Here is a 24796-nt window from a genome sequence, read left to right on the forward strand (position 1 = left end):
AAAAGAACATCCGTTTAATGTAAAACTCTATTCAGTAGGATAGGATGTTCGGTTTCTGCCCAGAGGGGAAGCTTAGTCCAGAATAGATTGATTTCCTGCTGGGCAGGAAGCTTTGTCATGGTAACCATGGAGATGAGCCAGCTAAAGCGAAAGCTATTGGACTGCTGTGTGTTGGGCTATCATCAAAATGTCAAAATTAACATGAATGAAGCACACATTTTGCTTCATTAATATGTAATTTCGCATAAAGATGAAAGATTTTTCTTTAAGGCAAGATGGATTCTGATTGGCTGTCAATGTTTTTATCGTTCATCAGCTGGGGGGAAAACTGTTCTGAAAGTGATTTCAACAATATAATTTATCTGTAGTTGTGGTGTGGACTTCACTTTTCTCATAGAGTTAGAAAAATTATTAAAACTTTTTATATTGAAAATCTGAAAATGTCAACAACAACAAAAGTGTAGGATTTTCAAACAATTTTCATTCAGAAATTACAGGTACATTTCACAAATAACTAGAAATTGTTAACTAAAGAAAATGTGCAGTAAAATTAACATAGTCTTTTTTTTACCTTGAAATATATATTTTCACAGCTATTGTTATAGTTATTGGTGTGAATGGCCATTAAAGGCCCAGTTACATTTTCTATTGTTTGGTGAATTTTAACAGACAAAGATCTAATTTAACAGATCCAGTCATTTGAATAGGAACCCACGAGATCTGGCATTTCATGTGAGAGAGAACCCTTTCCCCATTCAGATTTCGCAACTGGTTCAAGTTTCATGCGAATTTGCCACATTGATTGGTTTAAGCTAGGGCCGGGACTCGATTAAAAAAAATAATCTAATTAATTAGAGGCTTTGTAATTAATTAATCGAAATTAATCGCATTTTAATCGCATATAAATATTTTACCTGAGAACAGTGAGAAGTAATTTTTTTCACATGGATTTTTAGTATACCATTGAATAATGACTGAATACATAAGCTTATGCAACAAAATATTGTTTATTTTTGTTCAACCAAGTCCAGCAGACCAGTGCTATTTTTGCCATTAAGTGTAACGTTAGCAATAGCCGTTCCGAATTCCTTGTTGCATAGCTTGCACACAACCATGCTCTTATCGACGCTTCCATCCGTTCGTTTTTTATAACAAAATTTCCCATCCACGTGGCCAACCAAAGCGGTCTCGTCAGCTTCTTTGTTCATGTTCACTGTGGTTTGTTGTTGTCTGAAGTTATCGTTTAGTTAGAACTGTCTATGGAAGTTATGAGCGCTAGTTGGTGCTCCAGTATAATCTGTCCGCCTAAACTCATCCAGTGAGAAACGTTCCGCGGTGCAAAAATAAGTGCGATTAAAATGCGTAAAAAAAAAATTAACGCGTTATTTTTTGTGTAATTAATCAATCTTAATTAACGCGTTAAAGTCCCGGCCCTAGTTTAAGCATAGATATATCTATACATATATGCCTTATTAGTGGTTGCTTCTATGGGCCACTATAGTCCGCCATATTGGAATGGTCAAATCCGGTCCGTGAACATTCGAGAGCAAGTTGACTGAGCATCTGCAACCGTAGTTAGACGCATGTATAAATATATATATGAAATAGACTTCAGTAGATTCAATTTTTTTTGCTAAACACAATACAACAAGATGAAGCCGTTATAACACAACATTAAAAAGTTACCATAGTAAAAGTAAAAACACTGAAAAGTACCAAAACCTGTAATATCGAGTTAACACAAACTAGCACATTCTCAACTGTGAAAAGATATCCCATTTCTTCAGGAACGGATTCACAATCAGAAGCGGCGTAATGTTGCGACATCATTGATTCTGACTGTTCCAAGATGGCGGGACCGCCGACAGGACTGGAGCGGACGAATGTGGGATCTACGTATACATATCGTAATAGGTTTAAGAGTGACTTTTGTGTGAGCTGTGCTTCATACATCGCTACACTATTGACAACAGACCTTTGTTGCACGATTCTGGATAAATTGAGAGTCACAATTTTTTTTTCCGGTTTCAAACTGAGATCACGATTCTTGATTCTGAACAGACAACTAAACAAAATAAAATGCAACTTACTACAGGTTCTGACAACATGTTAATTGCTGCAGTCTATTTAAAATAATCTGAATTAATTACTTAAAAAATGGTTTGAATGAATGATTCAATGACTCACTCTTAAATACTTCACTTGTTTCATTACTGGATGGTTCAGCGATGGTTCAAATCTTTTGAATGAATGATTCAATTACAAATACAATTTCTCAAATTCAAAGTCATTTGTCGCCACCTACTGGTGTAACGATGTAAATTATGCAATCAAAGTGCCAAGTTACTTTCAAAAGGTGATCTGCTCTATTTTGATCGCTACCGTAGACATCAGTGTTTATATCTGAACCATAAACTTTTATCCCAGTACTTGTGTGATCACATGAATATTTGTAACACAGAACAAATGATACTGAGTGGTTGAAAATACTGTTTGTGAAGCGGTTTCATACTTATACCTGTACATGACAGCTGCTCTCTCTGGCTCAGCGGCATCGCAAACACAGATCTGAACGTTCAAGTGTGATTTGTCAAAGGTTTAATAGACACATAGAATCGTCAATTAGAAATAAGATCGCGTGGGTGTTTGAATTGAGATCGCGATCTTGTACCGATTAATCGTGCAGCTCTAGTGGAAGTACTTGAAAAACCACTGCATGTCCATTACCAAGATGCCGTTTTGATCCATTAACTTAATAGTGAACAGCGTTCATTTACTGAAAATTAGAGTTTATTGAAACAAGGGCCCTTGATATGTTTGTCACAACAATGGCTGTTCCCACTTAAAACCACTGACCTAAATACACACACACACTCCCACACTCTCTCCTACAAGCTGTCTTTGTCTAGTTCAAAACCAACACACGCCTCTGACGAAGGCTTTGTGGGTCGGAGTTGCTATAGCAACAGGCGAGAGCTGCACACGGTGGCGCCAGAATTCCCTGGCCTGCTTCAGTGAGCATGGACACATGTGAGGGACCCCCTGCTGGATATCTACAACACGTCCCCCCACGTGCCTAAATCATAGCTCCAGCCATATTTGATATTATCTGCCTGAACAGCTCATGTTTTGTAGAGTAATTAAATGAAAATGAGGCAAGAGCAATTCCAGAATATGGCATCTTTATGTCCTGGGGTTAGTTTAGCATGAACTCTCGGGCCTCTATTTGAGAGGAACGTGTGTTATGTGTGCAGTCCTTTGTCATGGACACACACTGGAGCCCGTGTAGAGGTCTAGGGGTGGTAGAGTTATGACCCCTGTCCAGTGTATGTGGGACGCTGTGGTCCCAGGCCACTATGAGGCTATTGAGCATGTAACAGGAACCCAATATAAACAACATCTTATAAGCGTCACAAATCTCTCTGTGACACCTCTCAGCTACAAAACCTAGTGACGCGCCTCCTGAAAGGGAACTTAATAAACGATTGATTTGGAACACACTACAGTAGGGCCGCAACTCTGTATGCCACACAAATAGTGACTGTATATAATATGAAATATGAAAACTCATAATTGATTTAATTCGTCATTCAGTTTGGTATTAGCATGCTGCTAAGCTAACAATGTGATTTATCTATATTATTGGATAAAACTTAAAAAGCACTCAGAATTGTGTAAAATACACCATTTTAAATTATATTTTAGTATTATTAAGAAGGACTTTTCTGAACAGAATGAAATATAATTTTTTTATATTTAGAATTAGCTTTTCTCTCAACTTGCCCAGCATATTGGATAACTTTTTAAAGTCAGCATGAAACAGAAGTTGAGATATTTTTTTCTTCTCTAGTGTGATGTTTAAACAGTACAAGCGAAACGCTTCTCAAACAAGAACAAATGTAGGGCGGGACTTGATTTTGTCCATGGGGAATTAATTGGATGGTCGTGGTTTGCTATTGGTGGATCTCATATGAGTGACAGGTTTCCCCGCCCTCATGCCAGTAAACACATCACCAGAGAAGAGATGCTGCAAAAAATAATGATAAATACCTCAAATAAAAAAATAAGAAGAATTTGTCAATTTTGATGTCATGGTGACTTTAGCTAATATATTCTGGGATTGCCTTCTCCGTGAGGGATGCCCAAAATAATGTCCCTTAGATTTAGGACAATATTATGTACTTTATATTGGAAGGAAACATAATGAAATTAGGCAGCATAGGCGCCGAGCCCCCACGGAAAAACACAACATATTCACCAGCACCAGCTACAAAAATATAATGTTATTAACCGCCAAGCAATGTAGTTCTAAAGAGGTTGCTAAGCAACACATGCAGCAACAAAGAATCACAAACGGCAGTTGCGCAGTAATACTAATGTAATGCGGTCACAGGTGTGTGTTTGTTGAGTAATTTACAACGGCTTCGAACGCGGCTCAACCAATCAGAACCAAGGACTGGAACTATCCGTTTTATAACATTATATTTAGCATTACAACATTACCAACCTGACACAAAAACTTGTGCTTTTTTTTTGCATGATGATAAATTGTATTTTACATAAGTAACTCCAAAATCATCAGGTATATCAGCGAGAAAGCGATTCAAGGCAACACTCATGGAAAGAATGTGTGTATTATTCATAGAAGGAGGGTAACTCCATAAGAAAGGCTAATGAGATACGCTCCCCTTTAAAAACATATTATATAATATATAGATAGCCTATATAAATTTCCTTTTAGTAGTTTAAATTTACGTAATGCCGCACAACTAACACATCCCAGCTTAAACTCGCCCGATAAGGGGGATTTGGCCTGGCAGAAAGCATGCAAAGAGTCACTAAAATATATGTGGCTTAAAATGTTGTCTAGATCTAGGGACCTCACTAGATTTCAGAACACAACACTTTTATTAAAGCTCTTTCTCCGTGACATTTGAAACATGTATTCCACTCACACTGTGACTGACAGGTCGATGTCAGATGGCTATCTATACCCCCTGCATATTTGGGGGTCTAATTAAATTGCAAATAGGATAATCAAATTGCTGTTTTGTGAACAACTTGGTCCAATGGATGTAAATTTTAGGGTCTAATAATAAACCGGGGAAACGTTCATGAATTGAAGTCTCTGTTTTTAGGATATCGCTGCCGGGCGGAAACCTTGTATGTCCGAAACCGCTACATTTCAGGAAATGGAAAAAAGATCAGTATTAATTTTTTTTTTTTATGAAGTTGATATTGTGGCTTTATATATAATGATCAGACACTTTCATGTTTCATTATATTTTCAACATTTCAACATTTAGTTATTTTCAAAATAGTAACGCACTAACAACCACTCAGAACACCACTTTTGCCAACTTCATGTTCATTAATCCTGATAGCCATCATCCGCTGCATTCATCTCATTACAGTAATATGCTGAGCCGGCAGAAGACGAGTAAAGGAAGATTATATGAAACAGAAGTATTCAAAAATCACTCTGTTTCCACGGCAACACACACACCTGGGGAGGAGCTATCAGAAGGGGTTTAGATAACCGAGCTCCTGCACAGCTTAGAGAGGCGTCACAGTTTAAGCTACATGTGCTGCACTGCTTTCTCAGCATGTATATTCAGGTGTCGGTGTTTCATTTTGAGTGGCTACATTTAATTTACATAACTCAAAGTAAGCATTCAAAAGTATAAACAGGCTGTTTATTATATAAGTATTTATGTCTAATAATGTCGCTGCTCGTATCTCCAAAAAACTCTACTATTCAAGAAATGGAAGAATTTATTTTTATTTTTTTAATGATTAAACACTGTGTTGTCAAAGTTGATAGAGTGACTTTATATATAGTCAGACACTTGTGTGTGTCATTATATTATTAACAGGGATGCACCGATATGAAAATCTTTGCAGATACCGATAACCAATAATTCTTAATATTTGAAACCTGATAACCAATATATTGGCCGATAAATGTCAATCCAAATTTGTATACAATTTTTGACAGCCTGATTACAAAAAAAACAAAAGTTTCATCATTGAAATACATGTCTCAAGCACACCTTTTTGGAAGTGAATCCAATCATATTTCAAGCAGTTCCAAACCATCATGGCAAACAATGCGCATCTGAAGCGTCTCAACAGAAGGAAATCTATTATTTATCGGCTGTAATATATCGGCCAACTTTTCTTATCGGGCCGATAACGATAATAATGATTTGTAATGAACATATATCGGCCGATACCGATATGGTGGCCAATATATTGTGCAACCCTAATCATTAACATATTAACAAAATCAAACTTCAAATGGAGTTTGACCTGCAAATTTATGAGAAATTTGAACATTCGTGTTTTGTCCATCAGTAGAAGAACCGCATCTGAGGCATCACATAACGCTTTCGTCAACTTACAGGTTATAAAGTTTACTGTAGCTATGCGGTCAATCAGGGTTTTTTTTCTTTTCTGTAATTTGGCCAAAATCTCATGTTATTAAAGATGAAGCTGCTGCACAGGGTATTTAAGACAGTATAGGCTGTGACTCAATGACAAATGACACTAAGACACTATTCTCCACTCCTCAAGTACATACTTCTTTTATAAAACAAATAGATGTACATCTTGATAAAAAGTAACATCACAACACTTCTTTCCATCAAGAGGTGCATCGTTTTTTGGTCAAGATCTTGTATTGACAATGCAAGAGTCCAGCACTTTGTAAAGTCTCCTCCAGCACATCCCAACGACTTTCAGTGAATATTAGGTCTGGACTGTGAAAATGATCCTCAATGCTCCCTTCCAACCATTCTTTCACAATTTAAGCCTGGTGAATCTTGACATTGTCATCCTGGAATATGACCATGATGTGTCTTCCTACATGGTTGTTCAAGCAACGAAAAGCTACACACTCCATCAATTAGGGTTATAAAAACTGTTGCTAAACATACAACATGATAGAACCATAATCACAGCAATAATTATCCAGTCAAATACCCTTAAGTACTTGCCTATTTAAATCTTTTTTTTCTGTTACTTTTTTTGGCTAGGCAGTGTATATATAGGGCCCTATTTTAACGATCTGAAACGCAAGTGTCAAAGTGCAAAGCGCAAGTAACTTTGTGGGCGGATCCCGGCGCTGTTGATATTTTCCCGGCGGGATAAATGACTCTTGCGCCTGGCGCAAATCTAAAAGGGGTTGGTCTGAAGTAGCTTCATTATTCATAGGTGTGGTTTGGGCGTAACGTGAAATAAACCAATCAGAGCGTCCTCTCACATTCCCTTTAAGAGCCGGCGCGCTTGTTCCACGGCGGATTGCTATTATAATGGCGGATTTGCCAGCGCACGCCAGTAGCGGTTCACAGCCGAGGAGACCGACGTTCTCGTCAGGCCCGTAAAACACAGAGAAGTGACAATGGGGATGATGGGAGAAACCCACCAAAATTAGCTTCGGTTAAACAGGCGTATAATTTGGGTAAATGTGTAGCCTAATCTAGATATATATAAAAAAAAAAAATCTAGATAGATCTTTTTCACATCTTCACGGACACAACAATGATTTCCCTCGTGTGTTAATATTTTTCCTTGTAATAATGTATGATTTGTAAAAATGAAAACTGCTGCGTCTGTTTATATTAAAGAATCAAAGTGGATGCGTGTTAACATTATGGCCAAACACACGCCCTTAAAATACCATATCACTAACGCGCAACGCGCCACTGTCTTTAGACTGTTTTTTTCCTGGTCAGTGGCGCAATTGCTTTCTAAAACTGGAAAATAGCACCATGGAAGTTTTGCGCCGGAACACACTCCTCTTTGCGCTGAACCGCCCCCGCGAGCGCAAGTTCATTCCCTAATTTACCGACGTGCGCCTGTGGAGGGAAAAGTCCGCTGTGCGCGGGTGCAAAATATGAATGATACATGCGTCAGTGTACAAAGTCAATTGCGCTGGGTGCAAGATAGGGCCCATAGTGTTTCTTGAGTAATGAAAACGCTGTACTTGTAAACCAGTTGTTTACTTACAAACAAGCAGAGACGGTTCAACTGCGTGATGCGGCACTTCATTCACGAACAAGGCGGGCGGAGTTATGAGGTTTGACTGACAGTTTGAGGATCCAATGGAGTTACAAGGTTTAGTCACAAGCTCTTTTAATACTTTTTATTGCCTACGTTTTTGCAAAACCCACAGAAAGACACGAAGGCTGACCAATAGCAATGATTAATGAAAAATAAATAAAATGTCAAAATATGGAGACACAAGGTTTCTGTCCTGACAGTAATCCTTAATCAAACGGAAAAATCACATTTTGAAGACCTAATATAATGACATAAATGTGATTTTGCAATACTCATGTGAGGTCAAATGATGGCACACACCAGGATGTAGTTTGGTCCAGTGAGTGTTAATGTGGCGTTCAGCTTGCTGTGTGTGTGTGTGTGTGTGTGTGTGTGTGTGTGTGTGTGTGTGTGTGTGTGTGTGTGTGTGTGCTGTAATGAGCTGATAACATTCATGGCCTGTCTGTGCACTCAGTCACCTTGGCAACTCAGCACAGATCTCAGCACGTCTCCCAGAGGGACAGCGGTGCACAAACTAATACAAATCAGCTGGTCATCCAAAACTAGTCAAGCAAGAAGAGGACAAACCAGACAAAGACAAATGTATAAACCCCTAGAGTAGATCAGACCGGCCGTTCGAACATCTGCCGCTGGCAAAACAGAAGACAGTGAAGGAAAACGCACACAAATACTTCAACGTAAACCTTATTCAGGGAAGTAAATCTCATTTCATCTTTGTCTAGGACAAGAAATAAGTCATTTTCTTCATGCCACTGAATGATACAACATTTTCAAACCAAGTGGGACATAATCACCTATTTTAAACCTTAAAACTGCTTTTTGTCCTAACCAGCCGCAGCCCAGTATATTTTGTCAGTATGATAGCCACAGACAACAGGCATAATGCAAAAGATCATATTTGGCATTTGGGATATTAAGAAATAAGATCAAGATCATTCAAATGAAGATTAATCAGCAGACATATCACCCTGTAGCCCAAGACCCCTGAAGCTAAGCAGGGCTGGGTCTGGTTAGTACCTGGATGGGAGACTCCTGAGAAAACCAGGTGTTGGAAAAGGTGTTGGTGAGGCCAGCAGGGGGAGCTCACCCTGTGGTCTGTGTGGGTCCTAACGCCCCAGTGTAATGACGGGGACACTATACTGCCAAAAGAGCGCCGTCCTTCGGATGAGACGTTAAACCGAGGTCCTGACTCTCTGTGGTCATTCAAAATCCCAGGATGTCCTTCGAAAAAGAGTAGGGGTGTAACCCCGGCATCCTGGCCAAATTATGCCCAGTGGCTTCTGTCTATCATGGCATCCTAAACATCCTCATATACTGATTGGCTACATCAATGTCTCCTCTCCACCAGTAAGCTGGTGTGTGGTGGGCGTTCTGGCGCAATATGGCTGCCGTCGCATCATCCAGGTGGATGCTGCACATTGGTGGTGGTTGAGGAGATCCCCCTCCCCCCTCCCCCCCTCCCCCCTCCACCCCCCCTCCCCTTCTATGTAAAGCGCTTTGAGGTCTCAGAAAAAGCACTATATAAATGTAACAAATTATTATTATTAATATTAATCAGACAAACAATATTTTTATTGTTGGTGTGCATTTCTGCATTGTGCTGGAGGAAAGAAGAAGTGTCAAAAATCCTTAAAATAACACAAGCTATTGATTATCAAATGTGTTCTGATTGGCTGTTGTATTGTATCACTGCGCATTTCTGCTGGAAAAACGGATGAAGACTCATTAGCTATATGTTTCCATTCAGCAATTTTTATGCTCATTTTGGGATATCGCATAAAAAAAAAAAACCGCTGGATTGGAAACGCCAAGATGCGCAGAAATTCTAAAAATGCGCATTAAAAACGTATTCGCTCAAATGAGTCAGATACAAAAAAAAATGTACCCGATAAGAAAACATGCGCATGAAGTACGATGGAAAAAAAAAAAATCACGGAATACATTTTCCGATGTGCATCAAAAAAGACATGCGACTTTGCGACTTCCCAAACCGCAGCATACGCCTCAGAAAGCAAGTTAACATTACCGTGTTTATTGAGTTTCGTCTGTGCGCTCTGAGGACTGATATATTTTATATATACGAAAATGATTATATATAGTGGCTTCTTATTAGGAAGTGGCGATTTTGTTCTCTTCCAACTCACTGGATGGAAACTGTGATTTATTCGCAAGTGTTTTATGCGATATTCCAACTTTCAAGTTAAATTCGCAACTTTGGATGGAAACATAAGCGATTTCATGAGTGTTATTTTAGATTGTGATCAGCTGAATACTTATTTGATCTGGTGTCGAACTCAAGGTGAAGTACTTTCAGATGTGTGTGTTCTGGATCGTGAACTTTCTCACTTCGCAGTGGCTCAGTGGCAGTTGTCAGACTTAACCAGCAGCGTGGGTTAAGAGAGGGCAACATCAAAGCTAGGCTGACAGCTTAAGCAAACACATCTCATTTCCTCTGTAATTTCCTAGTTTTGTGTTCACACTTAAACACACACACGCATTCAACACTGCATCTCAAACAATGAGCAGTCTCCTACACACAGCTTCAGCTCGCAGAAGGACTGCTGCGTTCAGCAACATCAGGAGTCATGATACTGACGACGAGAGCCAGCTCAGCAAGCGGACCCCCGGGGGACACACAGCTCTGATGGGGACCTGAAGATGGCACATATGTCTCCAGAAGAGACCCTCATCTGATTGTGACACATGATTGCTCTTTGGGGGGCCTCAGGCTGACAATAAATCAGCCAACGAAATCATTCAAAATGTGACTCGTATGAGAGTAATAACCTTTAATCATTGCTAAGAAGACCTTCATTTGTTAAACATTTATCATCTTTATAATTGTGTAGCTTTTATTAGACACTATTTATATTATAAGTACACCATCTATCTATCTATCTTGTAAAATGTCAAATAAATCATAAAAAAATACTACTTTCAAATGTTTGGGGATGGTAAGATAAGAAATCTCTTATATTACAGTATACCAAGAGTACCAATGTATACCAAGGCTACATTTATTTGATCAAAAACACTGTAAAACTGTCATATTGTGACAGTATATCGTGTAAATATTATTACAATTTGAAATAACTGTTTTCATTTGAATACGTTCTAAAATGTCATGTATTCCTGTTATCAAAGCTGAATGCTCAAGAAACGTTTCTTATTATTATCCATGTTAAAAACAGCTTCATATTTCTGTGGAAACCATGAATAGAATGAATTGATGAATAGAAATTTGAACTATACATCGTTTGTAACATTAGAAATATATTTTCTGTCATTTTTTATCAGTTTAATGCGTATTTCCTGAATAAAAGTATTATATTCTTTTTTTTTAATCATATTGACCCCAAAATGTTTAATGGTATTGTAAAAATTAAATAAAAAAATATTTGTCATAATCTATGTACATTGAAATATGATCTATCTAACATTTTTTATATATTTCTGTAATATCACCAAGCATTAAATAAAGGACAAACACTCACCCATTGGCTAGGTCATCATCATCATCATCAACGTCATCATCATCATCATCTTCTGGCTGGATTTTGCCCGTCAGGCTGCTGTCGATGAGGTAAGCAGACTTGAGGTCAGCCAGGTCATCGTCTGCGGCGTCCAGGCCCTGGATGAGATGGATGCGCTGCAGGTGGCTGATCTGTGTGGACGCTCGGGTGGGCATGGAGTGGGCCGTGACCCCGGAGGAGGGGGCGTCACCCGCTTGCAGACGAGGGCTGGACTGGCCATGGCGCCAGGAGAGAGGAGAGGAACGGTTGGACAAGCTGCGGGCGTTAGTCTCATCACTGTCGTAGCACATGCTGCTCTCAATACAGCTGAAAGACAACAACAAGACAAGGTGGTTATTTCCTAAACATAAGCATAGAGTTTGACCAGTGTTGGGGAAAGTTACATTCACAAGTAATGCGCTACTCCCAAAAAAGTCATTATTTTTATGGAAAGTAATGCATTACGTTACTTTTGCGTTACTTTTTCTCACCTGGGGTGGGCTTGCTTGTTTATTTTTTGATAACAAGAAAAATAAAGTTCAATGTTTGCCAAATGTAAAGGCCCTTTCACACCATGGGCCCTATTTTAATGACCTAAGCGCATGATCCGAATCCACTTTTGCTAGTTTAACGATGGGATGGTCTAAAAGGGTTGTCCCTAATGAGTAATGGTGTGTTTTGGATTTACGTGCGTTAAACCAATCAGAGTCTCATCTCCCATTCCCTTTAAATTCCAGTTGCGCTTGCGCCATGGTGGATTCGCTATTTACGATTTCCGGTTTCCACCATATCTTTATGTACACAATAATGTACGCACGTTGTTGACCCGCCTATAGGCGCACATTACTAACGTGCTCTTTAAATAACAAAAATAAATATTGCCTCAAAATAGCAACGCACCAACAATACGCCCGAACACACCTCGTTTTCAGACCAGACAATGAATGTTTGTTTACCTAAAGACTTTTTTCTTTTGCTTATTAGTGTGGTTTATTCGGATCATTGAACGTCAGCAGCAAAGCCATTGGTTAATAAAATTAGATTAAAAGTATGTTTTTGTTATTTGAGATATTTAATTATTGCAGGTTTGCGTAATATTCTGAGTTTGCATTACACTATATTCATTTTGAGGAATACTGAATCTGTGTTTGTGTAAGTCAGATGAGTAAATGCTCACATTTAGTCCAGAACTACAATAACCGCCATGTTCAGACAGCGCACACAACGCCTCTGCACTTTCTCTCAACATGAGGACAAGAGAGCTGTCAGTCAATACATGGGAAAACAAAAAAGTAACTCAGATATTTTGTTGTAATTTTAAAAGCAATGCATTACGTTAGTAGTCACTTCATTTTGAGGGCAAAGAGGGTCCATTGTCCATTGTCAATAGTGTAGCTATAAACAAAGCACAACTCACACATATCACTTTCAAACCAAGCCATTTTCCTGCTAAATATGTGGATATCACACGTTATCCCCAATAGTATGGATTGTAATGACCGGCTTTCGTCCATTAAAATTTGCTAAACACCGGTAAATGTGAACACACCTTCCACGACTTTGAAAAAATTCCTAATTTTGGCTACATTAGGCTAAGACATCAATGGCCTATAATGTTGCATTCATGTTCTGCTGGACTAGAAGTAAATGTTTTTTAGTCAAACATGTAACTTTATAAAACTCCAATCCTTGCCAATATAAGTGATGCAAGAAGTGACATACCAAAAGTATCTGATGTGACTCGTTTTCTCAATTCACCCACCGCTGGCAGGTGTGCCAAAAAAGCTCATTTTGGACCCTGGCTAGACAGGTTTCCAGCCTGGAATTAATGTGAGAAAACCTCTTTAATTCCACAGAGACATTTCTGAGAGTGCAGGCAAACTCATTCGTCATGCCAGATATAACTGTCAGCTTATCACGCACACCCGTTTCATCAACACATCGCAAGACTCATCTCAGTCTCACACATTTTAGGGATGTGTGTCTATGTAGTCTCTGGTAAGTGATCCATCATATGTGGGGACACAGGAGATTTTAAAGGTAAAACATGTCTGAGGATGTGTAATTTCCTAAAGGAAGTCAATCACACACACACACTGACCTCTTGGGTGCCTTTTTTTTCTGATATTGCAATAGTAGGTCACAGTTTGGGCAGCTGGAGGAACTGGCTGACCTTCAGCCGATTCAACACCCACCCATCCCCGTCCTCACTAAAGCCCTCATCTGGATAAACTCATATCCTCCTGAGTTGTGTGCCTGCCCCGCAACGGTTTTAATGCTCTTATTTAGTTTCCAGGTTTACAGGTTTGGGTTTTAATACTTTTAAGCCCGGCGGATGGATGGAGATTATTTCCCGCTGTCCTTGAGCTCAACTTTCAAAGTATACAAAGCAATGGGATAAAGTTCTCTCAAATGTAATGGAATGTTTCTGGTTCAAAACAAGTTCAATCTATGGTCAATTACCACAGAACAGCATTGCAACTAGGCTAACTCTATAGTACACAAATATGGGTTATTAGAGCTGTAAATGTGTCTAAATCATATTTTTCAAGATGGGATCACTATCAAACTTTTAGTTATGCTGCATAATTCCTTTAGGATGGGAATGTTTCACTATGTTTCAAAGACTGACTGACTGACACACACAAAGCGCACATGTTTTTATGCAGGCTACAAATACTTTATTTCTAACAGCTGGAATCACTAAAGTTTGCAATGTTTGTGGGAATAATTATTTATTAGATATTCAAAGACGTTTAAATGTGTATTTTTTTTTTAATGCCAACAGTATATGAGATAGTATTTTAGCGTTGGCCTTTCTATAACTAGCCTAATCATTTTTTTTCATATATTCTTTACTGTCTTTGTTCAACATTTTTATTAAATATTTTTTTAGACAGAACTTTTAAACAAAGACATTAAACGAATAAAGTCTGAGAACAGGATTAACTGCATTAGCAATTAGCCTCTGGCATTCTCAGCACTGTCAAAACAAAAGTCCCCACACTGTCAAAATAAAAGTCCCACTTCCAACACTTCTCAGCCAAACAGGAATGTATCGGTCAATGCTGGTATAAATCGGACGATATATCGGCTTTAGTGATTTATCAGTGGACCACTACGTGTTGTAATATTGCAAACTTCTGGTCAGTCGTGGGCAAGCCGAGGAACTACCTTTGGGAATGCTAAGGCTATGCTTAATTCTAGGGTATAAAATCACAATTGGCATTTATATTTATGTTTTTGGCAGATACTTTTATGCAAAAAAAAATATTTTTATTTTTATAACAGAGTATGGAAACCCCTGGGAATCGAACCCATGACACATGTTACCCCAAATGCGACCGTTTGATCTACAGGAACGCAACCGACACACAACAACTCAAAGCATTCCATTAATACCCACAATGCACTGCACACTTGCGGATATCGCATATTTCTGCAGACATTTTCAACGAAGAGCAAAAGGCTGAGGAAAATGTCCCCCAAAAAAGAAGACACTGGATTTCACTGCATTGACATGAATGTGAATTATCCATTGAAAATGCCAAGCGCTTCAGTTTGCATGACTTTTTGTGTTGAATAATAACGGCGGCTAAATGACAGTGATTATCGTTCCTTTTATCCTCCGACAGGCCCTTCTGCGAACACTTCAATCAGAGGAAGAGCGAATATGACAAATCAAGAAAGTAGCCATTGTTATGCATCATAAAGCACTGTGAGGCCACACAAAACAGAAAAGTGTCTATTATAGAGTTTGGGCTCAGCACATTACAGACTTTCTCTCTACAGGGGCATTAGTGTTTATGTGCATTAAATCAGCCTAATTATGTTAAGGTTTTAATAGAATGACTTTACAGCTGCTGAGGCAGAGTAATTTTATACTCGGAGGCAGTACTAAAATCACCCAGACACACTCATCCTAAGTGAAAGATAGAGTGCTGAGATACACAACGCTTATGGATCGCATACAGTTCATCTGTTCAAGTCTGTCAGAAGACTGGAGCTGGATTTGAATTCACATCACCCGTATATGAGCACCTGCGTCAGTCAGAGCACCTGCGTCCACCACTAAGCCTGACAGCTGTTACACAATATATACTGTAGTGTGTTTATCTTGCAGGGCTGAACTCTAGGTTTAGAATAACGCAGCTTCCTTGAGCATTGCGTCAGACTTCCTCTGGTTGAAGGAGCGCTCATGGCTTCTTTAAACAACACTCTAGCACAAACATTGCCAGTAGCTCTGATATCAATACACTAACACAACATACTGTGTGAGGTCTAGCAGTTGTGGCTTTCTGATGAGAGGCTAATCCATCCTTTCGCTGTGGTTTATTCGCATGTGTGTCTGTGGACCTTGAAAAGCAGGAAACAACAGGGGGAGGTGCTGATGTGAGGAGGACAGAGAAACATCTGCTGCTCTGTTCCACGACTGCTGACTGACTTTGGTGATGTGAGGACTTGGTCATATGTTAAATTCCTCTGAACCACATTTGTATATGACATTAAGGGAGGACATTTGAACTTTTTTTTTAAAGAGTGCATTTACATTAAGATTAAATTCTGGCCAATACCGATAAGCTTGTAATTATTACAATAATAGTTATTATTAGTCTTTTTTTCTTCTTCATTTTTTTTTCATTTTGGCAACCGTTATTTTCGTTTTTAAACCTTATTTGTGATTTACTAGCGTACAATTAACAAAAAAAAAAAGAAAAGAAAAGTAAAACAATGAAAATAAATAAATAAATAAACCAAAACACAACACACACAAATAAACACACACAATTTTTTTTTATTGCCAATACCAATAGCGTATAATTATTAAAATAATAAGTATTATACTATTTTGTCTTATTTTTTACATTTTGGCAACCCTTAGTTTTAAAAACTGATTTGTGTGATTTCTTAGCATACAATAAACCAAAAAAAATAAAATAATGAAAATCTATAAAAAACACAACATAAATTATGTTGTGCAAAAGTGTTGCCTAAACCAATAGCGTATAATTATTACAATAACAATTATTATACTATGTTGTCTTATTTTTGACATTTTGGTTTAAAAACCTGATTTGTATGATTTCCTACCATACAATTAACAAAAAAGAAAAACTGAAAAACTGAAAAAATAAAACAAAAAACACACACAAAAAAAAATAAACATAAAAAAAATAAAAATTCTAGCCAATGCAAATTAGTTTATAATTATTGAAATAAAAGTTATTACTATGTTGTCTTTTGTTGTTGTTGACATTTTGGCAACCTTTATTTTAGTTTTAAAACTTGATTTTTGTGATTTCCTAGAATACAATTAACCAAAAAGAAAACAACAAAACAAAAGAAAACAGAACAAACAGTCCATCACGAACTAAAGCAGTGCTTGGCGTGTGACCTCCTGTACCTGTGGCTGAGCTGCGACCCCCGTAAGCTGCTCATGGTATCTTCCAGGTTCTGCCGGAGGTCGAGGACATTCTGAACGGTGCGTTTCCTCTGGGACTCGGGATCTGCAGAAAACAGCAGAGAGGAGAGGATGAGTGACTGGTTAATGCAGGCATTTAGCAGTGATGTGGCCATACACACACAAACACACCCATGTGCATTAAGATTTAACACTTTGTGGAGAACGGCCAACAAAAACATTAGCGTGTATCAAGATGCGTGATATCGAGCCATGTTCCACCTTTCCACTCACACACGTACAGTATCTCATCTTTCAGGAACAACACACAAACGGCTTTCTCTCGCACTGTAAGAGCGCGGAGCAAACGGGGCGGTGGAATATGACGATTCAGCAAGCGGGCAGCTTTTCAGGCAGTCCTCGAATGAATTAAACATTACATTTCCAGTCTGCCAAGATGCCAAAAGCACTTTGAGCTACTGTAGCAAGCTCACTTAAACAGGACATTAGTATTTATAAAAGGTCTCCTTTCAATTTAATTGCTTTCTTTATTTAGGCAAATGTGCTTATACAGATTTATTTGACATTCAAGCTGTAAAACTGGGGGGGGGGATGCATTATACGTCTTAACTCGACACATGTTGAGGACTGTTTTAAAACTGCTGACAGTAAAAGTGCTGTATTTCGTCTAATCAGCCTCCCACCCTAAAAAAACACACTTCTGCTCTAGTGTCAGATCGTAAAACACACATAGCGCACTTTACAAAGAGGTTCCCCTCCGTTTATCAGTTCATCAGTTTGGCTTCATACACACGGGATGGTATCGGATGGAATTAAATACTAGCATATCACATACTGCCTTTAATGTATGTTGGAATTATGTGAAGCAGAATGAAATGTGTAAAAACAACCAAGGAGACCCGAGGTCTAGCTAGGACCAAGGAGCAGGACCGGAGCACCCTACGTTTTAAATGATTTTTATTACAAAACGACTAACGTTTCGACGCCCATGCGTCTTCTTCAGAGTCAAACAGTCAATGGCATCGATGTGCAGATTTGAAAGAATCAGAATTCAAGGCATTGGCCACTGGCCTAGGTGGGTGTTGTACATCAATTAACCAGAGTTGTACAAGCACTCAGGTGTAGACAAAAAAACTAAAAATAGAAAGAAAAAGAAAAGGTACACGTACAAATATATAAACCCGCTAACAACATGTAAACAAGTGACTCCAAATGTGAATTATAAAAAGCATGAGAGACCCAGTTCCTCATTACGGCCATCCACTGTGTTAAGAGTGAAAATCCAAAAAGCTTCTCTTTGTAGTAGGGACTTCACTATATCGTCTCCACGTTGCGAGGGTAGAATTTTCTCAATACCCCAAAATGTTAAGGATGCATTGGAGCCATTATTAGCTTGTACATAATGCCTCGCAATTGCATAGTCCATATTAAGGTTCCGAATACATTTGTGTTCTGCAATACGTATTTTAAGGGGGCGTTTAGTCTGACCTACATTTACCAAACCGCATGGACATTTCAACATGTAAATCACGTGGGAATGAAATGTGTAATGCTGTAAAATATGCTGGCAAGTCCACTAATCATTTTAGAATTAAAAACAGCATTGCCTTAACTTTTGACAAATCAAACAATGAAAAAAAAAGATAAATAAAGAAAATATTGCGTCATTCATACAGTTAATGTGTCATACTGGTAATTGAATGTTGAGCGCATCGCATTGTTGTATAAAGCTAAATTATATAGATTGAAATGCATATACAGTGTATTTAAAAGGAATTAAGGATATAGAATGCACCACATGTACTAATAGCTTGCTATTGTGCTCAAGAGCATGATCTATGTCTTTCCGCATGTCATACTATAAAGAAACTGCTTCTTATCACAGGTCGAGAACTGTATACATCCACACAAATTCGTGAAGCTGTTTGCAAATGTTCGTTAAAACTGTGCTTCCGGGAAATGCGAAACCATGTTAGTAATGGTGGAACTTGCAAGTATAGTTGTCTAGAGATGCTTTTGGCAAACATGCCCCTAAATTGGAACTAGTGATGCACTGACATTTTTAAAACTGAAACTATTCTGCCAAAATAGCACCAATTTTTTTTTAGTTTCAGCCGAAAGCTTTTGGAGGGCCGAAATGAGTAACCTAAATAGCTTCTCCGGTGACACATTTTAAAGCTACATTGTGTAGGATTTTCTCCCATCTAGCGGTGAAATTGTGTATCACTACCAACTCAATATTTATTTCTAGCCCCTCCCATTCCGAGGGCGTTTTAACTTCTACGGTGGCCGTATTATTTCAAATCTGCCGGCAGTCGCGAGTAATCTCCCCCTCGCATTCGTCACGGTGCCACTGAGTGTAAAAACGCGAAAGGCAAAGCATGAATTTCCAGGTGTGTCCCTCTTTGGCTAATGTATTTTCAAGATGGAGGCACAACATGGCTGCCGCCATTCGAGCGACTCACCCGTATGTATTATAAATGGCAGATTCTACGCTTACGAGAATACTCGATTAGTTGGTAGAAGTAATTATACATTAATGAGCACATATAATTTTGAAAGAACAAAGTGTTTCCTATAATCAACTTGAAAATCACACAGTGTAGCTTTAACTTTGTCAGTGAATATTTCATGCACACAATGTGGATACTAAAACTAAACATGTCAGCAATGCTGACGGACTTTACCATGACCAATAATTATGTTAGAGTTGCAATTGGTACATTTAGTTAGGCTGAAATATTAAGAGGAGGCTCATTGCCAAATATCTTTCCTACGACTGGTGTATCACCTGTGAACATGATACCCTCAACAGCATCAATTATCCAATTACATAAATAATTTGTAATAATAATAATAAAAAATAATTAGTTACATTAATTAGTGCTTTTCTCTGCACTCGAAGTGCTTTACATATGGAAGGGGGAAACTCCTCAACCACCATTTTGCATTGTCCACCTGAATGACCACACACCAGTGTATTAGTGGAGAGGAGACAATCAGTACTGTATATATGGGGATGATTAGAAGGCAGTTATGATGGACAGAAGCCAATGGGAAAATTTGGCCAGGACATCCCTACTCTTTTTTTAATGACCACAGACAGCCTGGACCTCGATTTAACGTCTAATCCGAAGGACGGTGCTTTTTGACAATATACTGTGTCTCCATCACTTTACTGGGGCATTAGGACCCAGACAGACCAAATGGTGAGCACCCCCTACTGGCCTCACTAACAACTCTTAAAAAATGTAATAACCAATACATAATCTTCAGTTTTGCATTTCGGCTAAATGAAAACTTTAATTCCACGTTCAATGTTTTAGTAAAAAAATCACTAATTGGAACTACTTTATGCACAATATGCATCCGACAGCCCTACAATTTGGTGGGAGTAGTCTCTACCTGTCCCGGCCACCTCACATCCCTCCCAAAACCTCATCACTCACGCAATCTTGTATGTTTCCCCTGGGGTGTGTTAATCCTGAAGCTTGACCAGTCAGCACAGCGGGACCTCATGCCAAACCCTCTGTAATGACATCCAGACTGGCATTAGTCAAAGTCCTACTCTTAATTCACTTTAATCTCCACCATAGAAAAATTATTGTGTGTGTTTGTGAGGGTGTGTGTAGTGGATCAGTCGAACACATGGAGGTGGCCCATGGCTTTGTGATGAAAATGGAGAACCCCCCCATGTGGCCCCATGTGGAGTGTCTCTTCATTCAGGCATAATCTCATACAATTAGACTCATGAAATACAATGAGTCTCCCAGAGAGGTTCAAACGGGCTGCTCTGCGAGTGAGGATGGTGGTTTGGTTTTAAGCTAGGTTGGCTTGTACTGGTCATAACTGAGGCCCGCTATCATATAGTTATATTATGTTATAGGATTAGTTCATCCACAAAAAAAATTCTGTCATTTACAGTATAACTCATCCGCATGTCATTCCAAACCCATAAGACATTCGGTCATCTTCAGAACACAAATTAATATCTTTTTAATGAAATCTGATCTGTCCCTCCATTGACAGCGTTCGCAACTACCACTTTCAAGCCCCAGAAAGGTTGTAAAGACATCATGAAAGGAATCCATGTGACTTCAGTGGTTTAACCTCAATTTTATGAAGCGACACAAGTGCTTTGTTTGCACAAAATAACCCCATAATTTACCACTTTATTTATAAAATATTAATCTCCAACATGCGTTCACGAGAGCACCATAACGCATACATGTTGTGTTGACACGAGAGCAGACGTTGTTACGTGAACTCGCTTTAGAGATTGATATTTTTTAAATAGAGTGGTCAAATTTTTTTATTTTTTTTTGTGGAAACAAAGCACACACGTCACTTCATAAATTTGAGGTTAAACCACTGGAGTCACGTGGATTATGTCTTTACTACCTTTCTGGGGCTTGAAAGTGTGACAATAGCCAACAATACATTGTATGGGTCAACATTTTTCTTTCATGCCAAAAATGATTATGATATGTTGTAAATTTCCAATCATAAATATATTGTAAAAATATTTTTTTGCACCCTCAGATTCCAGATATTCAAATAGTTGTATCTTGCCCTAATATTGTCCTATCCTAACAAACCATACATCAATGGAAAGCTTATTCAGCTTTCAGATGATTTCAATTTTTTTTTTAAAATGACCCTTGTGACTGGTTTTGTGGTCCAGGGTCACATTTGTATTCTGAAGAGTTGTACGGGTTTGGAACGACATGAGGGTGAATAATTAATGACAGAAATTTCATTTTTGGGTGAACTATCCCTTAAAAGGTTTTGAGTATTGACGAACACTTCTCTACGTAAAAGTGAATATATCAAATAAACTTTCTCATCAAAAAAGCAAATTAGAATGATTTCTGAAAGACCGTGTGAAAACGAAGACTGGAGTAATGATGCAGAAAATATAGCTTTGCCATCACATTTTTAAATATATTACAATAGAAAACAGTTATTTTTATATTGTAATATTTCACAATATTACAGTTTTTACAGCTGACGATATAAAAGGAATCCTTTTGGGAAACATTTCACTTTGTTATGTTATGCAATTCCTTTGGATATCACTTCCATCACATTTCATTTAGCAATATGTGTGTCATAAAAGCAAAGATGAGAAGAGTTTAGAGCAGGCTGACCATAACCCCCCATTGACAAGATGACAATGATGGTATCTGCAACAGTCTGTGTCTGAAAGCACCATTAACTCTCTGTGATAGCACACATTAAGCTGTGAGAGGGTAATTACCAGAAAATGGACAGATTTGAGAGAACATGTTGGAGTCAGCGGATCTTTTACACCGAAAACATGCGTAGCGGATTTGCTCCCATTCGTTAATGGATTCAGTATTCACATCTGTCAAAGATAAGCATGCATTTCGAAGAATTATGTGTAGTTATATGTCAAAAAAACAAAACATTTGTAACCACAGCCGAGAGTTTCCTCTCAGTAATAGGACATTGTGCATGGATTGTTCCAGTTAGCAGTGGATGCATGTGAATTGTGCTGTTGACCGCTGATGTAACGAAAGGAGACTGAGAAGATCATCACACTTCCACCCCCACGCCCACGGCCCCCTGCGGGTCAGTCCAGCTGGCCAGTGCTGGAATGACCTATGCAGAGAGAGAGAGAGGTCATGAACCTATGAGGTGTCCATCACCCTGATGGTTGTAGTCTAAGCACAGCCAGTCTGGCAGCACCACTCAATGCTGCAGGAACATGCTCACGAAAACATATCACATTGATTTCACCATTAAGAGGTGTGACATATAAGAACTATTGATTTCAGTGGCTTTGGGAATTAGCTCAATACTGGGATGATGGTGTCACTGAACGCACAGAACCGTTGCAGCACTATGTGGCAGTTAAAGTAGTCAAGCTGTTCAGATGTTAAAGGTTATCTCCTGTGGCAAGCAGAGGGGGTGCCAGAAAAATATGAATCCAGTAATTTGTGGTGCTTGCTTAGAGGTAGAACAAACCGCTTATTATATATTATATGCCATTAATTGTGATCAGATATGCCAAAAACGGCAGAATGTCAGAGACTTGGGGGTGAGTTATTGTGACTCACCTAGCAACCACTCCAAACATCACAACAACCACCACAACACCCTAGCAACCACCCAGAACACCGTAGCACTGGCCTGGCAATCTCTTAAGACACTCCAATAACCGCGTAGCAACACCCTAGCATCCACCCGAAGACCACATCAGCTGCATAGCAATGTCCTTGCAACCACTTTACACATACAAATAACCATCTAGCAACCACCAGAACACCTTAGCAACACCATAGCAACTACCCAGAACACAATAGCACTGACCTGGTAATCTCTTAGAAAACTCTAACCACATAGCAACAGCCTAGCATCCACCTGAACACTACAGCAGCTGCATAGCAATGCCCTGGCAACCACCCTAAACACACAAACAACCATCTAGCAACCACCAGAACACCTTAGCAACACCCTAGCAACTACCAAGAATATCATAAACTGGCCTGGCAAGCACCCTGAACACCTTATCAACCTCATTGCAACCACTAGCACACCTAAGAAACACCATAGAAACCACCCATAACACAATAGCACTTGCCTGGCAATCTCTTAGAACACTAACATACACGCAGCAAAACCCTAGCATCCCCCTGAACACCCCAGCAGCTACATAGCAATGTCCTGGCAACCACCCTAAACACACACACAAACACCTAGCAACCACCAGAATACCTTAGAAACACCATAAACATCATAGACTGGCCTTGCAATCACCATGAACACTTTAACAATAACATAGCAACCACCAGAACACCTAAGCAACACCCTATTAACTACTATGAATGCCATTGACTGGACATTCAATCACCCAGAGCATTCTAATAACCATGTAACAACACCAGAACACCATAGCAACTGAATAGCAATATCCTGGCAATAACCCTGAACAGATTAACAACCATCTATAAACTGAAAAGAACACCCTAGCAACCACCCTGAATACCATTGGCAAGTCTGGAAATTATCCAACGACCACATAACACCCTGGGAACCACCAGAGCACCATAGCAACCAAACAGCAATGTCCTAGCAACCACCTTGAACAAATTAACAACCACCTAGCAACCACCATGCCTTTGCAACACCCTAGCAACCACTCTGAACACAATAGACTTGCTTGGCAATAACTCAGAACACTCTAATAACCATGTAGCAACACTCTAGCAGCCACCAGAACACCATAGCAACTGCATAGCAACATCTTGGCAACCATCCCAAACACACTAACAATAACTTGGCAACCTAACAACCACCCAGAATACATTACGAACTGCATAGCAATGCCTTGTCAACCATCCAAAGCACTCCAACATCCTGGTGTTGAGTGTACAAGTAAACAAAACTCACATATAATCCAGAAAATATATATTCAAATCGCTTCATATGACCACTGAAAAAAACAGATGTAAATGTTGGGGACAGTTTAGACTCCCACTATAGCTTGATTATCATGTCTGCTACCATACACTAGATGGCACACATGCTTGTGGGCTCTTCCCTCTTCAGCTTGGATTAATCCATGCTTTAAAGATTGGCACTCCATCCAAAATGCCCAAGAGTCACATTCATTCACTGAGCAGTAGTAGTTAAAATCATATTAGATACACTTGAATTGACCACTCTAGGACAGTTCATTTCATCTGTGCTTGATTTAAATCCGTCCCTCTCTACATTCATCCCAATGAAAGTACCAGAAGGACAACTGAAACTAGCAACAGAAAAACATTGG

General features: G+C 39.0%; 1 protein-coding gene across 1 annotated transcript in view; it reads right to left on the reverse strand.

Annotated features, from left to right (window-relative positions):
* Positions 1 to 24796, reverse strand: part of nav1a (neuron navigator 1a) — a 152987-nt gene that overhangs the window by 75764 nt on the left and 52427 nt on the right. Inside the window, exons 5-6 of the mRNA XM_079587474.1 lie at positions 16981 to 17083; positions 11559 to 11903 (exon numbers count right to left, since the gene is read on the reverse strand). Coding sequence (XP_079443600.1) covers positions 11559 to 11903; positions 16981 to 17083 — 448 coding nt within the window. The remainder of the gene's footprint in view (positions 1 to 11558; positions 11904 to 16980; positions 17084 to 24796) is intronic.

The sequence above is a fragment of the Phoxinus phoxinus genome (assembly GCF_949152265.1).
Source record: "Phoxinus phoxinus genome assembly, chromosome: 18".
NCBI lineage: Eukaryota > Metazoa > Chordata > Actinopteri > Cypriniformes > Leuciscidae > Phoxinus > Phoxinus phoxinus.